Source organism: Quercus lobata, chromosome 9, assembly GCF_001633185.2.
Source record: "Quercus lobata isolate SW786 chromosome 9, ValleyOak3.0 Primary Assembly, whole genome shotgun sequence".
Taxonomy (NCBI): Eukaryota; Viridiplantae; Streptophyta; class Magnoliopsida; order Fagales; family Fagaceae; genus Quercus; species Quercus lobata.
The window spans coordinates 11,802,136-11,823,185 of NC_044912.1; the positions used below are offsets into that span (position 1 = coordinate 11,802,136).

A 21,050-nucleotide genomic window follows, 5' to 3' on the forward strand; every position below is an offset into this window, starting at 1 on the left:
GGAAGGTTGAAGGGAGCCTAGGACTTAGTGGGCGCCTTCAAGGTTGTCCCTTTACCTCGAGCAGCCATAAGCTCCCGCAGACTTTTATTGCCTTTGTTTGAGGCCATGTTGTCCACCTCTTCGTCGGAGGAATCGTCTGGGCAGGCAATAATAAGAGGAGGAATGCAAATTGTAGAGTTTTTATCCGGCTCGCCCTCGGCTTCCGAGAGTTTAACTTGGGGAGCTTTTGGGTTATCCTCCTCAAAATAGAACTTGTCTATCTCCTCCTTTAGTGAAAGACGAGATGACTTAGTCTCCTCTTCAACAAATGTTGTAGCTCCGGGATTGTCTTGTGGAGGTAGCTGTGCAGCTAGTTGTGGATTCTGAAGAATGGGCAAGGTAACTGGCGGAAAGTCCCTTTAAGCCAAGAACCCCGGCTTCGACAAGTTAATCCGAGATAACCTCGAACTACCGGCTCTTATCGATTGGTCGACGTCTAAGAAAGTGCGGGACAAGGGTTCGTAACCCAAGATCAAGTGAGCAGCACGTAATTGTCCGTCCTTGTGAACAAAGATCTCTGACCTCAGGAGGTAATTGAGGGATTGAACGTTTGTATGGCTGAGCTGAGGAGCAACGTGGGCTCTATCTGCAAAATAGCTGAGAAGGGATTGTAGTCAGATCGCTAAAAAGATATTTTCTATAAAAAAAAAAGTTTAAATTTCCCAACGAAAGGAATAAAACTAAAGGGTTAAATCCCCTTCCTAAGGGATTGATCCTAAAGGTACTGCACTTGGATCTCCTGCCCGAGTTGGACAATGAAGACCGTCGCTCCATTCCCCCAAGGCAATCAGGTAGTCATCCTTCATACCCTTATTGGACTTAGGAAGACAGGAGATTAGCCTAACGACCTTGGACTGAGATTTAAGGTAGTATCCCGCTTTGGCAAGATTGTGGCACTCGTACATATGAACCACGTCGTGCCATGTGAGACCTAAGCCCATCTGCTCGTTCAGGGCATTTATGCTGCCCAAGACCTTAAATAGGTTGGGGGCACATTGATAAGGTGTCAACCTATGGTCAAGCAAATAATCCCGGATAATCCTATGCATGGGAAGCGTCATTCCTTCCTCTATGAAAGCAATCGTGGGAATGACAACTTCACCCACATCCCTATCGGTAAGTACTCGGTCCGGGGGACAATACTCCAAAACCACCCCCCTGCAGAATGTGGTACCTAGCTCTAAAAGCCTCCATGGTGGCTGGTGTATCTACTAAACACTTGAATTTACCCATCTAGATGAACTGAAGGGCCGAGGAGGAATGCCGAGATGAAAATGGGGTAATGTAAAGGAATGAGAACTTACGGGTATCCGTACAATAATCTTTGAAGCTTTCAGAGATCTTTTCAAGGAAAAACTTCTCACAGGAATGACTACGGAAACTCAAAGGTCTAGTGCGTTTTATGAAGACTAGGCACTAAAATTCTCTGAAGTTCTTGGATGTTCGTAAAAAAGAAAGGCAAAAAGAGTTTCTTCAAGGCTTTATATAGGAGAGGAGGGGAAAGGTTGCTCCAGCTCAAAATTCTAGGAGGAATGTCAGCCGTTGGATCTACGCTTCGCTGTTAGATGTGGGGAACACAAAGCCGCCTGGAGCAATTAATAGCGCCTCGTAATCTACAACGTGCTAGAAGCAACCACTCCCGCACGTGTGAACCAAAAATTAATTGGTCTCATCTCTTAAAAAATCAAAACCCCGCTTTTCTCCTCGGATGGAGAGAAAAACTGAAATTTTGAGGGGCTTTTGCGGGGACTATGGCCCAAAATAATGTAATGGGCCTTGGGCCTTGTCCGAGGACACTAATAAGTCCGAGGAGAGAAACACGACTTAGATTATATACATTACAAGCTTCTTCGGTGGGAGACATAGAGAAGAAGGTCTGAGGAGGAACTCCTCCTCTGACATGGCAGACCCAGACCAAGTATATACTCGAGCAGTTGAAGTAAGTCCTCTGAATACGTGAAAGGGAAGAAAACTTAAAATATCTCAAGAAGAGTTGCCACCACCACATTAAATATATTGCAGCTACTTTTTTGGCCGCATTAATGTGGAGAAGACTCCTGAACAGTGTTGCCTTGGCTACCGCAACTCACAGAAGACTAAAAGGGGTGTCTGATGGGATGGGTGCTCAAGTGGGGATCTAGGTGATCAACAAGTGTAAGGTCCAGATGATCAGGAAGAGCCTATATAATGTGGAAAAACCCCCATGAAGAGGGGACAACAAAAAAGAAGAAGATAATACTGTAGCATGTAAAAGAACCCTAATGTGGTGATCTGTATTCATAAGTAAAATTCTAGTCTCTTCGGACAGAAGGTTCTTTGATCATAATAGCTTTTATTCTTGTCTGATTGTTTCTTAATCCCATGCAAGCCGTTGTTCAACTCATCTAAACCTAGTTCTTTGACCCATACTCTACAAAATTCATTGTATTGGGCTTTTTGGACCAGGATTCCATACAGTTCGGGCTTGGGCTCCAAACTTTGCCCCTACACTATCCATTATTATCTCACACCAAAATTCCTCCTAATCATAATATTTTTCTTTATATATATTTATATATATATATATATATTTTTTTTTTTCTTTTCTTCTGGCACAACTAAAGCCCCAAAGATAAGACCATAACTCCTATTACTATGTAGGCACGTGGGCCATCTTCAATTTCGTGTGTTCCTTTGTTTACTTTGTTTGTTTCTCTTCTTCTTTTTTTTTTTTTAATAACTGGTCAGACCTCATTGACTTTCCTATTCACTTCTACCAAGATCAATAAACAAATAATAATAATAATAACAATAATAAGAAAGAAAGAAGTTGAGCTCTACTTTGTTTTAATGTTTTCTCATTGTTTTGTTTTTTGTTTTTGTTTTTGTTTTTGTTTTTACACACGACTCTATGTCAGACTTCCAAGCATGCCTAGACTACTAGGCTTCTGAATTTCCCCCAATACCACTTCAGTTCTGCCATATACCTTAAGAAGTCCACATTAGGTACTATTTATCAAAGAAAACCGTGCAGAAACCTGACCATTAAGCCCAAAAATTTATAGCCTCTATCTTTATATAACACAACAAAACTATAGAAAAAGATTAAATCTCAGAACCTAGAAAAATCTGCAAATACATCATCCAGTTTACCAAAAAAATAAAACTAAACTTTTATTCATATGCATCATTCAAACTCTCGAATATTTAAATAGTTTTACTACTGGCCAAAATACCCACATAAAAAAAAAAATTAATTCTAAATAAAACTTAGATTTGACAAGAAAGAAATTCTTAATCTCTTACCTCAAATGTGCAATCAAACTTTCTCTACTTGAATAATTTGGGTAGTCTCCTTTCTCAAAATATCTTTTCATATACGTTGACATAATAAGCTTATATATAGCTAGGGTTTCAACCTTATTTTCTAAGAACCCCCCCTTATAATTATAGATTATAAAATTGACCCCACAATAGATTTACTTAAATATCATTCCTTTTATTTATTTATTTATTGTTTCGGGTATTACACCAAAAGACAATACAAACTTAACACATTCTCTATGAACTAAGGGAATCCATATACAAACCAGGAGACCTGTCTTTTATAGCAGCCAATCGAACAGCGAAGGCAATTGATTCTCTTGTGGTAACTCATCCAATATGTCCACTATTGGGGGCCTGGGGCAGCCATCCAACTTCATTTGAACTACATAGATAGATGGATTGTCTGTTTGAAAGAAATACTAAATTTGGATTGATGATTATATCATTTGAAACTTATTTAAACAATTTATATGGGTTTAAGGTAAGAGAAGACAGACCAGCCATAGATTGCAGCAATGTAGATTAGGTTCCAAAAAAGAGTACATTGAGTTCATTGAGGTTATAGTTGAATCCCCAACATCAGGTAAGCTAACCAGGATCCAGAATGTATTAATTCACAATCCTCAAGACACTCAACAGGAAACTGCTTTACAGCTTAATTAGCGTCAAACATTCACACACACAAATTAAGACAATAGGGAACAGGTCCCATGCTTACTGCTATTAGTCTCAGATGTGCAATTGAATCTCCCAAGCCATCCCAAAGTTCCTTAAAGAAAGCAGTCTGCCTACAGAAGGGTTTAGTTCATGCAGTGCGTCAATGGCTAGATTTGGATGAAACTCAATTAGATAGTCACATTTTGATATTTCCTAAGGATTTGAGGTGAAAGAAAAAGTTCTTTGTCTCTTATAAGGTATTGCTGTGAAGTATATTCATTTCTCATAGCATTTGAGATGAGACAACTACAAGAGCAAGAGAAAAGGGGAATGGGTATAGCTATATGGAAGCGAACCCATTCCTTTACAACTTAGCCACTTACCCAAAAGGGTTTTTTTTTTTTTTTTTTTTTTAATTATGGAAAAGAGGGGCTGGAAATTTTGAGAGGGGTTTCCTAGGGAAAAACTAAAGAGAAGAGAGAGAGAGAGAGAGAATACTATTCTAGAGAATTTTGTAGGAAATTTTGTGTCTTGTAGTATGTATTTCCATTTTCCAAGAGGAGGGGGGGAGATATTTATAGGGATAAGAGAGGGACATGTGGCTCTCATTCTGCTAAGCACCAGTTGTAATACTAGCTGTCACCTGTAGGAGTTTTTTCATTCTTATTTTCCATTTTTTGCATTTATTTACTTGTTCATCCTTTATATATTGTTCACCCCCCCTCCCCCCCCTTTTTTTTTATTGCACTCGATATTGTCTCATATATATATATATATATAGATTAGTCGACTTTTTCTAGGTTGAGAGCAAAAATGCTCCGTTTTGTTTGTTAGTGAGCTGTTTGGAGGTTTCAAAAGTTTGGTACTATTTAGTATTTACTTATAAAAGTGCGAGATCTGGTCGTTGTCTTGGAATTGTTTCTAATAGTGTTTCGTATGAGCTAAGGTTGTTGGATTCTATATTGGGTTTCATTAACACACATTGTGTGTTTTGCTTATTGAATCAAAAACTGGGATCTGGGTTGGTTATAGTTTAAAATTAGGTGCGCTTTCTTTCCCATTTGTATTTTTGTATATTTTTTTGGATAGATTCAATGAGATTTGAACCTATTCGACGACATAGACTTTACCAGTTGAGATAACTTTGGATCTGCCTTATAGATTTATTTGATGCAGGTTTTTTTTTTTTTTTTTTTTTTTTTTTACAAAGTTCTATACTATGTTGTTGTTTGGTAACAGAACTTATTCGAATCTGGTTGGTCCTTTTTCGAGAATATGGTCAACGGATTAGAGATGGATAATAAAGTGCTAGCCTATGAATATCCTAGAGCAATTTAAATAACGTTTCATACACCAAATGAAGATTGGAGTTGATAAAGAGTTAAATACAAGTGTGATCTAAAGTGTTTGCAGCAATTTAGATATAATTGCGGTAACTTCTAATGCTCCTTCTATATTTGATTGACTTTCCTAAAGTATACATCTTGTTCTTAGGTGTTTAAAGGCCTCTTTGACTCTACGCCATGGCCACCGGACAGCTATTCTCCCGCACCACACAAGCTTTATTTTACAATTACAAGCAACTTCCGATTCAGCGGATGCTTGATTTTGACTTCCTTTGCGGTGTGCATCAAATCCCTTCTCTCTTTCGTTTTGCAAATGTTTAATTATTTATTTTAATGAGGACATAATGATATAGAGATTGAATTTTCGTTAGTGTCATGGATTAGTTTTCCATCTTTGTTGGTATTATTGGATTTTGGTGTTAATAGAGTGTTCATACTTGTATCTTTAGGGAGGGAAACACCATCAGTTGCTGGAATTATTAACCCTGGTGGCGATGGATTTCAGAAACTTTTTTTTGGTCAAGAGGAAATTGCTATCCCTGTGCACTCAGCGTATGTCATGTTTCTTGCTTTCTGTTTCTATGTTAAATTATTTTTCAATTATTATCAAATTTTGGATTTAGGATAGGTGACTACTTATGCATAACATATCGCTCACATAAAATAATTGATATAAGGAACTACTTGGTATCGATAATTTATGCATAGATATGACTCATTATAAATAATGGAGTACATTTTTATCTACACATATGGGATACAAACGGAGTTTTACTCGTATTAGTCCTAAGTATTGATGTTGCATGCAAAATGCCTAAAATGTTGACCATAAATCACAATATTGCAGTATGCAAACTAAACTTTCAATACAATAGGAGTTTTGAAGATTCTGAGAGATCCATTCCTGACCTCAAGTTATTTTTCTTAAGAACTTTTTTGGATTGGTTGTTTGCCTCGCGAAACCAATCATTCTCTTCTATCTTTGATTTTCTTGATTCTTGTAATTTCTGTATTTGACCCCTGTACACTTCCTATGTACTAGGGTGTCCAGGGATGGAGCTAGGACTTAGAGTTAGGGAGGGCAAAAGTATATATATTTTTTTTGAAACTCCAAATAAGCATTCATTTAGAAGAGAAATGCTATGTTCATAATATTTTTATTACATTTTCACAACAAATTGTAAATGGTTTATTATTGGTTGTTATGAGTGGGTAAAAAAGTAATTTAAGTTGTGGATTCAAATTAAAACCAATAACAACTTACCACATGTGACTTATTGTGAATATTGTGAAAATGTTGTGAATGTAGCACTTCTCAATTTAGAAAGTTAAGCTTTTTTTTTTTTTGTGCGTCTTGTGTGTTGTCAAATATGTGTGGGTGTTCACTTAGACTAGTTAGAATTGGCTTAGGAATTTTTTATTTTATTTTATTTTTTGTTTGAGTTTTGTGTGGGTTTGTTTTGGGGTGTTGTTTGGGCTTAAGTTTGTTATTGTTAAATTTTGTTGTTGAGCTTGTTAAATTTATTTAAGATTTTAGATCAATAAAATTTTTTATGGCCTTTAAAAAGATCAATAATATTGTTGAGAGGTCAAAATGCAAATTTATTGAAACAAATTGCTAAAATTAACACATACATACATATATAAATATATATATACACTAAAAAAAAAATTGAAAAAAATTTGGGGGGGCACTCCAACTATAGTTTCGTCACTGAGGGTGTCCTTTTTTGATATCAATAAATCTTATTACTTATCAAAAAAAAACTTTCGATACAATGAACATTCTTGATACTGCTGTTTATATCCATCACATTTTCATTACATGTTAGAGAATACAAAGCAGCTTAATTGTGGTTTCTGAACAATGAACTTGAATTTCTGAGTTAAATTCTCTCACCTTCATGTCAATTTCTTTCGCAGCATTGACGCAGCTTGTGCTGCACATCCCACTGCTGATGTCTTTATCAACTTTGCATCATTTAGAAGGTTAGCACTTATTGGATTAACTATATTTTGAAGTGCCAGACTTCTTTAATTGTATTTTATAATTAATCATATATTGATGAATATGCAGTGCCGCTGCTTCATCTATGGCTGCTCTGAAGCAACCAACCATTCGAGTTGTGGCTATCATTGCTGAAGGTGTTCCTGAGTCAGACACTAAGCAATTGATTGCATATGCACTGGCAAACAATAAGGTGAGAGGAATGTTGCGTATTTAACCAGATAAAGAGAATAACCAAGCAGTGCTAATTTTAATGTTGCTGCTGCAGGTTGTTATTGGCCCAGCAACTGTTGGAGGAATTCAAGCCGGAGCTTTTAAGATAGGCGACACTGCTGGCACCATTGATAATATAATTCAAAGCAAGCTGTACAGGCCTGGATCCGTTGGTTTTGTCTCCAAATCTGTATGTAGTCAATCCAGCCTTTTGTCTCTTCCTAGCATGTACAGTTCTCACATTATGGACACCTCTGCCCTGAACTCCTTAGAAACTTCCTAGTAATAAGTACAACTTTCAGACTGCTCCATGGTTTTCTTATAAGAAATCTAGAACAGCATAATGTGCTTTTATGTGTTAAACCAGTTGCATGATGGGTTAAATTAATTCTCAAGTTCATTCTTCACCCTTTGAATCCTGTGTCTGATGAGGTTTGTTCATATCTGTGTGTACCCATCAACTTAAAATACAATACTTTAACCTCATTTATGCTCTTTATCCTCTTAATTCAGATGTTAGTAGAGATGTAAAAAATAGTATAGAACAAGGATTCTGTAGGAAATATAGGGTTGAGCAGTTTTTATAGCTGGGTCTTGAATAGACTCTAATCTATGAAGCACAATTTACTACTTTATTTGGCAGATGGACTTGTGCAATCTTTAAAAAGGCTGTCCCAGTGCACAAAGCTTCCACTTGTGTAATCTTTAAATTTTCTGAAATTTTATTTAATCTTTGAATGCAAAGTGAGATTTAATGTCATTTTTACATGGCAAAAACTTCCTCTGGACTTGTTCAATTTGGTTTTCTACCACTGAACACTGTTGTGTTTTCCTAGAATGTCATGTGGGTGTTGATGCTTAAACAATTTCTTACAATTACAGGGTGGGATGTCTAATGAATTATACAGTACTATTGCCCGTGTTACTGATGGAATTTATGAAGGTATGCATAAGCTAGCTATATTGTTTAATTTTTTCTTAATTTTGGCCTTAATCTCTGTGGATTTAGGTTGTAATTTAAACTTGAATGTGTTATTGGAACTGCTTCAGGTATTTCAATTGGAGGAGATGTGTTCCCAGGCTCCACTCTATCTGATCATGTTTTGCGGTTTAACATCATCCCACAGGTATGTTATTGCTTTTATTTGTTTCCTTTTTGGTGCCCTGCCAACTGTTTCCCATTGTATGTGCAGTTTTCCTTTGTGATAAGCAATGAAGCCATCTACTTATTTGAATTGTCTTGCTATTCACATTCTGCATGATAAGTCCATATTTTTTGGACCAAAAATTTATGTTCTCAATATCACGTGTATGCAATTTTCTACTGTGAAAATTTGTAGATTCTGTACTTTGACTAGCATGAAAGCTGACAAAATTTATGACACTGTAACCAAGTTTTCTTATGTTCGACAATTTACATTTTTTGTTGTACATCTATCTGAGTTTTTGGGGCTATGGCTTCCTCAGATTAAAATGATAGTTGTACTTGGGGAGCTTGGTGGGCAAGATGAATATTCCTTAGTTGAAGCCCTGAAGCAGGGAAAAGTAACTAAACCAGTGGTTGCTTGGGTTAGTGGAACTTGTGCACGACTCTTCAAATCTGAAGTACAATTTGGTCATGCTGTAAGCAACTACCTCAACTGTCTTTTACTAATCTCTGGTTAATGCAAGTATTCTGTAGCAGAAGGAGGGCATCATTTCTAAATGAAAATATTTTTGGTATTGTCTAAATTCAGGGTGCTAAAAGTGGTGGTGACATGGAGTCTGCACAAGGCAAAAATCAAGCACTAAGAGAAGCTGGAGCTGTTGTTCCCACGTCATATGAAGCTTTAGAAGCTGCGATTAAGGAAACTTTTGAGAAACTGGTTAGTTTATTTGTATAATAAAACCAAAGGAAAAAGGTTTACATGAATTCTCTTGGGCTCTTCAACTAGCTGTAATTGGCTTCTAAAAAAAAGAAAAACTAACTGTAATTGTATTTTTTTTCCCTGATAGGTTGAAGGAGGGAATATTACAGCAGTACAGGAAGTTACACCTCCACAAATCCCTGAGGATCTTAACACAGCCATTAAGAGTGGGAAAGTTCGTGCTCCAACTCATATTATTTCCACAATCTCTGATGACAGGGGTACCTTTCAAACCCATAATATTCTAATTTAGCATTCATGTGTTTTATAGCTTAGATATCATTTACACTAAATTCTTTTTTCAATCAATTTTTAGGTGAGGAGACATGCTATGCTGGTGTACCCATGTCTTCCATTGTTGAACAAGGTTATGGTATTGGTGATGTTATCTCTCTTTTGTGGTTCAAACGCAGCCTTCCCCGTTACTGCACAAAATTTATTGAGGTAGGTTGCTATAATGACCGTAGAGATTAGTGGGAATATGAAAAATTAGGTTTAAGAGAGAGAGAAGAGAAAAAAGGTTTAGGGCTTGATCGGTTAGTTCCTTACTGTAACACATATTTATATTAGAGTGATATGGCAAGATTACATAAATATCTCCACGCTAATATAAAATAACAAGAGTAACTCCAACAAGATTGTTTTTGTTTGTAAACTTGTATTTGTTTAAAGTTTTTTCTTGATTTAGCTGATTGTCCTACTTGTTTTCCATTTAAATAAACACTTCTGATGAAAGAACATGCGTTTACTTGTCCTAACTCTAATACATATGGAATTGGTCAGATATGTATCATGTTATGTGCCGACCATGGTCCTTGTGTCTCTGGTGCTCACAACACTATAGTAACAGCAAGAGCTGGAAAGGACCTTGTTTCGAGCCTAGTCTCAGGTATATAGTTTGCCATCTGAACTTATTACTTAAAATTGTTGAATGGACTTGCTCCTGTGAGCTGAACTGATTATGGAATAGTGAATGATGAACTTGTTAAACAGGTTTGCTTACAATTGGTCCCCGATTTGGTGGTGCCATTGATGATGCTGCTCGATACTTCAAGGATGCTTATGACAGGGTGAGACTTGATGGCACTATGAGGGAAACTCTTTTTTTTATTAGATGGTTTGCAAATACTATGATGATTTGGAGATTTTGATATGCTATACCCCTGCTGTGTTTGCCAGAATTTGACACCTTACGAGTTCGTTGAAAGCATGAAAAGGAAGGGCATTCGTGTACCAGGAATTGGGCATAGGTATGGAGAGATTTTTACTGTCAGTATGTTTTCAGATTATGCAAGACTAGAAACCATGGAAATTTTTATAAAAATTATGCTTTTAATGGCTATATTGCAAATCTGCCTGTTTGAAACTCTTGTTTTCTGTGGAAAGGATTAAGAGAGATGACAACAGAGATAAGAGAGTAGAGCTGCTACAACTGTTTGCACGAACAAATTTTCCTTCTGTGAAGTACATGGAATATGCTGTGCAAGTTGAAACCTTCACTCTCTCCAAGGCAAACAACCTGGTGCTCAATGTAGACGGTGCAATTGGGTCCCTTTTCTTGGATCTCCTTGTAGGCAGTGGAATGTTCACCAAGCAAGAGATTGATGAGATTGTCGAGATTGGCTATCTGAATGGACTCTTCGTGCTGGCACGCTCCATTGGTCTGATTGGGTGAGTTAGATTACGCTAAATATTTTCTTATCCAGTCCTTTGGGTTATGTTTTGTGTTGCTTATTAAGGTACAATCAAATCCTTGATATTGACACATTGGCAGTTGGAATACTGACCCATCTAGCCTTTTTATCCACAAGGGTGATATCGTCCAACATTATATGGTCCCATAAGAGACTAGATGGTCCTATTTTTACTAATACATACATGACTTGTTAGTGACTAGAATGTATACTTCCAAAACTTTGAGTATCTAGTTGCCATCATGCACCTGAATGTGGCCTACTAGGACCAAAAACAAAAGGTGAGCAAAGAGGAGAAAAAAAAAAAAAAAAATTAAAAAAACACCAGTACTATGGTACAAACTATAGTGGTGATTCAGATGACTACGCAAGGGTGGGGGATTTTTTGGGGGGGGGGGGGGGGGTGGTTCAGCATTTACTTCCAAACATGTGGATTTTCTTTTAAAGGCCTTACAGTTCTATCTCACTGATTGCTCCTTATTCAAAAACAGGCACACCTTTGACCAGAAGAGATTGAAACAGCCGCTATACCGCCACCCATGGGAGGATGTTCTCTACACCAAGTGAAAGCATTTTCAATTTGCTGGAACAGCTCCAACGGTCCAACCTGCTTTTAAGTAGCAATTTATTGTTGAAGTTTCTACAATTGGCTGAAATGATCGTCTGTCGTTAGACTAGTGTTTGTACTTTGTACTACTAATGTCAAGTTAAGTATCTTCATTTGTAAGCTGTATCAAAATGCATAAGAGTGAACTCTCAAACCATCCTGTTCAACGAAGTTACATTTCCATTAAGAAATCCTGCTTTCTGTTTTGTATCAAGAAGAGATAATGGCATGTAAGTGAAATTTTGTAGAGCATGCAGGTCATTATGTTCTTCCCATTTTGGGTACTTATGTTAGTAATTTTAATATGAATAATACCATTTCTATATCATTTCTCGTCCGCATATGAGACGGATCATTTATGTTAGGACATATGTGAATCATGTTAAGAACATATGTCATATAGAATTGGCTAATCTTTTGACAAAACGCACTTTACTTGCAATTGGGTAGATCTAGGATGTGTTTAATACTTCAAAAAATAAGAGTTCAAGTCTAGTATTAAAGCCATGAAGATTGGACCAGGAAACAAGTGAAGAAAAGCTGTTCATTAAAACTGGACAGATTCTTGACAGCTGCCGACAGATAATATCTATCGAGGATTAATGAATCTCCACAAATAGCTCGACAGATATATCTATCGAGGTCTAAACAGATAGCTCGACAGCTGTATCTATCGAGAATTACGAAATCAGAATTTCCAGATCTGATTTTCGGCCCATGTTGACATGTATGAGTAGGATTTCTTTTCTCACAACCCTAGATTTATATAAAGCTTATTTTAAAGGCTGTCACATAAGAAAGTATAAGGAGAACACATGCAAAAGGTGACCGATGCCTTATTGATGCAGCGTGGGCATGTAGAAGCAGAATCTGTAACACATAATTACTACAACTTTTCCACGAAACCTAAGTTCCACAAGAACACTAGGCTAGTAGGCAAAATAATAGAGAAAACATCTCTAACAAACTTTTATTAATCAATGCATAACAATAATCAACCTTTCTTTAAAGATTATTTATAGGAATAGAAGTTCTCGAAGTCCTCCTATTCCTTTTAGGAAAAGAAATAATAAACCTACTTCTACTTGAGAAAGGAAAAACAATTTAATTAGGAAAAGAAAAAAAAATTAAAATCCTAATTCAACAAGGAAAAAGAAAACCACATAAAATATTAAAATATTTTATTCTTCCTTAACCAATTTGCATCATTCTCTCGGGGTTGGGGAAAACTCGTCCTCGAGTTTTGTGGCAATCTTCCATGATCAATTCGAACCCCGAATAATCCTCTCCATCCTATTCTTCTGTACAAGACAAGACAAATCAATATGCTACTTATCAATCTTTTCTCACTCATAATAAATCTTGATGTACGGATTTTCATTCTTGACCTCTTTTGCCACAGTGGGAAGCAAGTACTAAAAAAGAATCTATGCACACATCCAAAAACTTCATATTTCCTCCTCCACAAAGATTACTTAAAATCACTCGTTCACGCCTCTTGTTGACCTCTATCAATTCTTGTTCAATAAAATCCTCCTAGAAGGGATCAATAACCTTTTGTTTTTGACTGTCGAAAGTCCCATCAACGATGCGAGTTATGAGCTCACCTCATATGTATATGACTTTATTTTTATCAAGCTCAGTCTTTTCTCCTTGACTAAAATCTTCAGGATAGTCATCATAAATTGGCGGAGAATCCCAATCTACTAGACAAACTCTTTCAATGTATTCATTATCCTCTTTGATATCGTAGCCCTCCTGCTTGATATCAAGATCCTCCTCCTCCTCCACAAAGCATGGATTTGGATGGTAGTTTTGAGGTTGATTTACAACGGCTAAGGCGGTGAGCTGCTTTGAAAGCGCATCAAACCACTCCTTTATTCGTTGAAAGAACACCTCTAATTACGCATCGCGTGCAACCTCATTGCGTTCATACACGTCATCTATGGCAACAGGTTTTCCCCTATGTACTCCTCTTTGTGCCATAGTAGGAACTTGGCCTGGCTCTGATACCAACCGATGTAGCGTGGGCATGTAGAAGCAGAATCTGTAACACACAATTACTACAACTTTTTCACGAAACCTAAGTTCCACAAGAACACTAGGCTAGTAGGCAAAATAATAGAGAAAACATCTTTAACAAACGTTTAGTAATTAACACATAACAATAATCAACCTCTCTATAAAGAGTATTTATAGGAATAGAATTTCTCCTACTCCTTTTAGGAAAATAAATAATAAACCTATTTTTACTTGAGAAAGGAAAAACAATTTAACTAGGAAAAAAAAAACAATTAAAATCCTAATTCAACAAGGAAAGAGAAAACAACATAAAATATTAAAATATTTTATTCTTCCTTAACCAATCTACATCACTTATTCTCTCTGAAAGAAGTTACCGCGTCTTTGCGCCTTAGGATTTTGTAACCAAGTACTTCTTGATCTTCATTGTTGATAAAGTGAAAAACTTTGCGACCAACATCTTCTTTAAGTTGGTGAGTTAGTCACGTACTGGGAGTCGTGCATCATTGGTTAGTCATGTACTGAGATTTGTGCAAAAGGGTGGCGTTCATATATTGAAGAGTTCAGATATTTTGAAGCGGTAGAAGGTTTTTGCTATAAATTCATCTACGGGGATTGTAGAGTCTAGGGACAAAAGTTTTGTACTAGATCTAGAACTTCTCTTTACTATAGTGGATTGCTTTTTAGGAAGGTTTTCCCTCAGATTTTTTTATTGTGAAACTAGTTTGTTTTATTGGTTTTTTTAATCAATCGAAGGATATATTGGTAACCTCAAGCCTTACTAGTTACTACAGATACAAGAAAAGGAAATATTGCATATATATATATATATATATATAAAATTTTAATAGAAAAGAATTATTGCAATATATATATAAATTTAATAAATTAAGGACCATTACTTTCGTAGTCTAAAAGGTTTCTCTTGAGTTGGTTCACGCTTTGATTTTCTACCGAATCATTGGGTACCCATTCCTCTTCGCTAAGCCACTTAAAGACAAACCATTCAAGATCTTACACCTACAGCCTCTATTTATTTATTTATTCACGTTCACATCCATGTTCACATCTATCTATATATATATAAAACCGAAGCTTTTGAAATTCCCACAATTTTCCACGTCAGCACAATATTTAAATAAAATTATCATTTTATTTAAATTAAATTAAATTTTCCATCTCATCACTTTTTTCTTTTTCCAATGCAAATTAGACTTCTAGCCAAATAAGGACACTCTCCCACCGCCTCTACTCTCTCCCATTTAAGAATTGCTTGCATAGAAAACCTAAGCCCAAAAACTATTCGCGGAGAAGATGATGTTTGAGGACCCTCACCACAAAGTGAATATTGAAATTGACATCTTTTTATAAAGCTTGGTCAATATCTTATATTAATATGTATGGTCGTTCTCTGTTAACTTACTGAAATCCATCTTTTGCTGGACTCTTTGAGTTTTGACATATCAAACATTAATTTCAAGATTCTTATTAATACAAATAAGTTAAAGGTGCGTTCGTCGTATGGTTTTGTTTTCAGCTAATAAACTAATTTTATTAGTTGAAAACACAATGGCTCAAAAGCTCTTTGCAGTGGAAGGTTCAAAAGCTCTTTGTGGGATCATGTTATAAATCATTGTAATCTCTATTATTTGTGAATCTTATTACAGGCTACATCAGCATAAGATTGTCTCTTCCTTTATAGATGCCTTAGAACATTTATTTAATTATTTTCAGTTAAATTCCTTAATATTTTTTTGGTATTTTAGAAGTTTTAACATATGAATTTTTGAGATATTAAAGGTAACACTATAGTCACATTTTTTTTTATGTTGTTTCTATAATTTGTAGGTTTTGACTATTTTGATTCTTTATTTTTTTTTGTCATTTTGGAAGTTTTAATATCGATATTTTTGGTTTTTTTTTTTGTAATATCTAAAACAATTTGGCAGATTTCAACCGTTATAATCATAGATCATTCTTTTAAAGATAACACATCTTTCTCTTATGTTTCTCTATTGTGCAGTCACATATATATTTTGTTTTGTTTCAATAATTTCTAGATAGTGAATCTTTTGATTCTTTAATATTTTTTGGCATTTTGGAAGTTTTTATATCTGAATTTTTTATTTTTTATTTTTACAATATCTGAAAACGTCTAGAAATTTTTTTGCAAGTCATTGCACATTCAAGCAATGAATTCTTTATCAAATTTAAACATAAAAGACTGGAGTAATTTATGTGATGGTATAGTTTCATAATCAAGTTAGGATTTTATAAAATTATTTTAGCCTACTACACAAATAGGTAAGTAGGTTCCCGTGCGTAGTACGGGTTTGCGATTAGTTTTTTATATTTGTAACCCCCACAATTGACTATGTACTCGTTGGGTGTGTGGAGTGTGGATTGGTGCCGTGGTGCGTGTAAAACATTTTTATTTCATTATATTTTCTAAAAATTAGAAAAACCCTATTTCTAAACAAGGATGTGAAAATTGATTGCAATATTATATATCATAGAAGGTGACACTTTTTTACCATGTACTTTTAAGTCCAAAAAATTATAGTTTGTGGTGTGTTTTTGTATTAGAATCTCTTTCTCCCTTCATTGTATGTGTGTTTGTTTCTCAATAAATAAATAAATAAATCCAAAAAACTATACCTCAGAGAAAAAAAAAAAAAAAAAGCCACAAATATAACTCCAATGATTTTTTTTTTAACCTAATATGACATATGATAAGAATAATAATAAAAAACAGTAAAACCTAAAAATAACTCTATCTATAGTATATTAAATAATGTGCTCTTTAAGATTAAGACTCATCATCAATGTCATGAATTATCAAAATGTCTATTGATTTGAAAGGAGTCTAATTTTTAGTTTATCTGACATCAATCTGTGGCCATAAACCAAAAGTATTTGTTAGACTGTCCTTTCATATATATATATATATATATATTTTTTTTTTTTTCATATGCTAATATATAAAGGGATTTATTAATGTGTGCCCTTAGAGTATATATTAATAAACCATTTTAGAAAACTTCTTATGGAAAAATGAAAAAGTAATTAGATATTTTGACAGTTTTTCAATTTCCCATAAAAACTTTCTCAAAATGGATGGTTAATGTATGTCCTAAGGACACACATTAACCAGACCCATAAATAAATTAAGAAAGAAGAGTGGATGAAGTGATTATAATTTATAAACGTGAGTGTCAAGCACATTTTAAAAGTACCATTATCCTCCATGTAATTTAGGTATGACGCGTGAATAAAACAAAATCTATATAAATAAAAAAAGGCAAATTATAAATTAATAATACTTTTTTTTTGAAAAGAATGTTGCAGGTTTTATTAAGGTAAACTAGTCAAATCGGCTATAATTACAGCACTAAAATGTGAAGGAATATCCTCAAGAGCACAACAATTTTTTCCTATAACTATTGAGATGATATATATTGATTGATACTAATAAAAATGATCTTAATGATGTAGCTATGTAAAAGTGATATATATATATATATATATATATTATTGGTAGAAATGTAAAAGTGTCATTAATCTAATAATAACTTATCATGTTTATAGGGCCACTTTCAAGAGATTATTCATTGTAATTACTCGATATGTGTGAGATAGGGGGACTGCAGATACTCAAGAGAATAGTCAAATACTCGAAGAAATCTAGACATCATTGTTATGAAAAAAGAAAACTTATCATGTCTATAAATATTTTAAAAATTTTGAAAAATAACATAACAAATTTAGATTTGATTTCATGACTACTAGTGTTGTTTACTTGTTTTAGTGAAATTTCAGAGGATCCTCTAACAATTATAGTGATAAAAATCGGGAATAGATAGGAAGGAAGTTTCAATAATTGTAAATTTGAGGTGCTAATTTGGTTGAAGTGACTTACATAAATTACATTTGACAAAAGTGAAAATGACTTGTATATAAATTATAAAATTAACAAAAGTGTTAGGTACAATGTCCCCAGATGTTATGGCATGTTTGGATGGAGGGGGGAAGGAGGGAGAGTGGAGGGGAGTAGAGTAGTGTTGGCTAAAAATGAGCTAATTTTGTGCTAAATCTACTTTACTCTACTCTACTCCCCCTCCCTCTCTCTCAATCCAAACGGATTATTAGTTACCCGGCTGTTGGACCAATATGCCCTTCGGCTAAATTGGATGTACAAATTGGTTTCTGAGATTTGTTTATGTGTCAGAAAATTTTGATGAACAATTGAAAAAAATTTAAACATGTTGATATTTATTTATTTTTAATTTCTACAACTTATATTAATTTGCAGATATATTTAGATTTTTTTCCTGCAACTTACATGCATTAATTTATACTTTAGGCCTCAAAAAATAAATAAAATAACGTTGCTCCATGTTGACTGCTGGCAGTTGACTATGAAGGTCGTTTTTTCTTTTTCTTTTTTTGGGAAGTTATAGTATATACTTGCAGCAAATCATTCTATTTCTTTGTTCAGAAAAAGAAGAGGTCAATTACTTTGACTTTGCACAAGGTATATTAATTAGGGTGAAGATGCACATTGCTTGGATGATTAATTTTTTAAATTGAATTCATTCATAGACGACATGCAAATGGCAATTACCTATTCAACTATAGCATTATATCGCTTGTCTTAGGGGCGGCGCTATTCTATATTCAGGGGGTTCATTCTATATTCAGGGGTTCAAATGAACCCCTGACTTCCAAAAAAAAAAAAAAAAAAAAAATTATATATATAAAATATTTTTTTTTGAGTTTAATACTTTAATTTATTTTTAAAAATATTTTTGCACACCTTGACTTAAATTTTGCACACTCTTATTACAAGTATTTCTAACTCTAAGAGTAAAAAGTCAATGTTTGTGAATTGTAAGTATCACTCTTTTTTATAAATTTATATCATGTGTGTGAGTGTGTCTAATATTGATAGTGTGTATTACTTTTTGTTATAATGCTATTTGTGTGAATTATGATTTGTGTGGACATTTGTGTGTACAATATAAATATAAATATAATATAAATTTATATAATTTAATAATTAGGAAATAGAGATGATTTGTTACATGTGTGTGTATTGTTATCATGTTATAATAACTTTTTTTTATAAAGTTAGTAAAATTTAAGAAAAAAATTGTAAAGTTAGTGATTATCCAAGCATTTGGCTGGTTAAGTAGAGGCAAAGTGTATAAGTTTATATATGAATGAGTGTGGTTGTGTGCCTCAATAATTAATACAAAGCTAATGAGTTTAGTTTAGTCATTTAGTTTAAAATATTTTATAAAAACAATAACAAATAGATAATAACAACTGCATAAAAATAAAAATGTTAGATAGACTTAACAAAATAAAATAGTCATAACCTCATAGTCATAGCTATCCACATTGGGCATAGATACTCATAATGAACTATCATATAACAATTTCAAATTTGAAAACTTGAAGAAGAAAATTATAAAACTTCATGTATTAATTTTATTTTGTCGATAATTCGATATATTCAAGCTCTTTTTTATTAAAATTTTTTAATGACCCCCCTAAACAAAATTCCTGGAGCCGCCATTGCTTGTCTAGGGAATTTCTTCTAATGATTTTACCTTTTTTATAGAAATAATAATAAAAAAAATAAATAAAAAAATTAGAAAAGAAGAGGGAGTGGATGTGGAAGTGGGGGTGTCTTTGATTCAAATACTTGAGGGCAAGTAATGTTATTTGAGTTATAAGGCTTTTGACATTAAAATATCACTTGACTCACTTATTATTATTAATCAATCATCTCACACTTGAATATTCTAACATACTCGGTATAATGTTAAATTGTTATGAATTGTGTACATAACATATTTTATCTTTAAACTCAAAAAAAAAAAAAAAAAAACCACTTGTGAATTGAGTCGGTCAAGTCGGATGGTACCTCCCCATGCTTTAAGTGCATGGGGAACATAGGGGTCTCATAGAGAGTGGTGAGATATTTATATAGTAATATTTCTAACCAGTTAAAAAAAAATCAATAAAAAAAGAGAAAAAAGCTATGATATAATGGTAAAATCAATTCCATTTTCTTTATTTTTCTCTTCTAAATACCAAATTAATACGAGATAAATTTTATAATCATTTTTTTTCTTTTTCCTAGGCCAGACATTATCCTCTCATCCCTTTCTTCAAAACTTCAAACAATAGAGTCAGACAAAGAGCAATCCATATAAACAAATCTTGCACTAGTTTATTAAAATTTAATTAAATATATTGTTTTTGCCTCTAAATTTTACATGAAGTTTATTTTTCGTCTCTAAACTTTAAATTTTTTTTTTTTGCCCTAAAGTATTGAAAATATTACATTTTCAGTTACCATTTAAAAAAAAAAAAAAAAAATTTAAAATCCTTAACTATTGAAAAAAACTTTTTTTTTGGTATTTAAGCTTAAATAACATTTTTATATTGTGCGTGTGGCCAATAATTTTGTACCATCTATTCACCACATGTGTGTTCTTTCTTTATTTTTTAATCTCATGGTTAGGATAGACATGTCAAATTCTCTAATGCCAATAATAGTGTCACCTAGTTAGGCACATAGGATAGTCAAGAGTATTGTAGCTAAATGGCATTGCATAGTCTCCCTTATAAAGAGAATTGATATTTGAATTTCTCACTTGTAGCTATCAAATTATCAATACAAAAAAGATGGAGAGATATATATATATATATATATATATGTATATAAATATAAAAATAAAAGAAAAGTTAAATATGGTGGTGGATTGACAAAAAGTGTAACATTTATAATAGTTTTGTAAAACAATATTTTTGTCTATAACTTAATAATGTAACAACGTGGACACATGCAATAAGTTTCTTTATTAAACTTGAAAGAACTTCCACTTAAATCAATAATAATAATAATAGTAGTTATTATTATTATTATTATTATTATTATTATTATTATTATTGAGTGTTGACATTATTCTCTAGGGTGAGGTTTGGGTTCAGTGTCCAGTTGCAATGGACCCGTTGACATAATGACACGTATCCACTTTTTGATATGTGTAGTCATCTTAACGAATCCAGTGCATTGAATGCATTGGACCCGTTGAGATAATGACACGTATCCACTTTTGGACATGTGTTACCATCTTAACAAAATGTTCAAAAATCATAAGTAATAAATGTATAATTATCTCGCAAATAAATTATCCTTTTTTAAAGAACTAACTCGTAGGAAATGAGACTACATAA

At 33.7% G+C, this 21,050-nt stretch overlaps 1 protein-coding gene across 1 annotated transcript; it reads left to right on the plus strand.

Annotated features, from left to right (window-relative positions):
• Positions 1 to 5,510: 5,510 nt before the first annotated feature.
• LOC115962124 (ATP-citrate synthase beta chain protein 1-like) lies at positions 5,511 to 11,991 on the plus strand. The gene is made up of 16 exons (XM_031081008.1): positions 5,511 to 5,625; positions 5,798 to 5,900; positions 7,272 to 7,337; positions 7,426 to 7,549; positions 7,625 to 7,759; positions 8,452 to 8,512; positions 8,620 to 8,696; positions 9,037 to 9,192; positions 9,306 to 9,434; positions 9,565 to 9,697; positions 9,793 to 9,920; positions 10,260 to 10,365; positions 10,470 to 10,546; positions 10,656 to 10,726; positions 10,863 to 11,147; positions 11,662 to 11,991. Exons 1-16 carry the CDS (start codon positions 5,526 to 5,528, stop codon positions 11,735 to 11,737), a joined length of 1,827 nt encoding a protein of 608 aa, XP_030936868.1. The 5' UTR covers positions 5,511 to 5,525; the 3' UTR covers positions 11,738 to 11,991.
• The last annotated feature ends 9,059 nt before the right edge of the window (positions 11,992 to 21,050 follow it).

Excerpts from the sequence above, each read along its gene's own strand:
- LOC115962124 (XM_031081008.1), top strand. The coding sequence starts at position 5,526 with ATGGCCACCGGACAGCTATTCTCCCGCACCACACAAGCTTTATTTTAC. Across the intron at positions 5,626-5,797 it reads TGATTTTGACTTCCTTTGCG|GGAGGGAAACACCATCAGTT; the intron begins GTGTGCATCAAA and ends TTGTATCTTTAG. Across the intron at positions 5,901-7,271 it reads GCTATCCCTGTGCACTCAGC|CATTGACGCAGCTTGTGCTG; the intron begins GTATGTCATGTT and ends TTTCTTTCGCAG.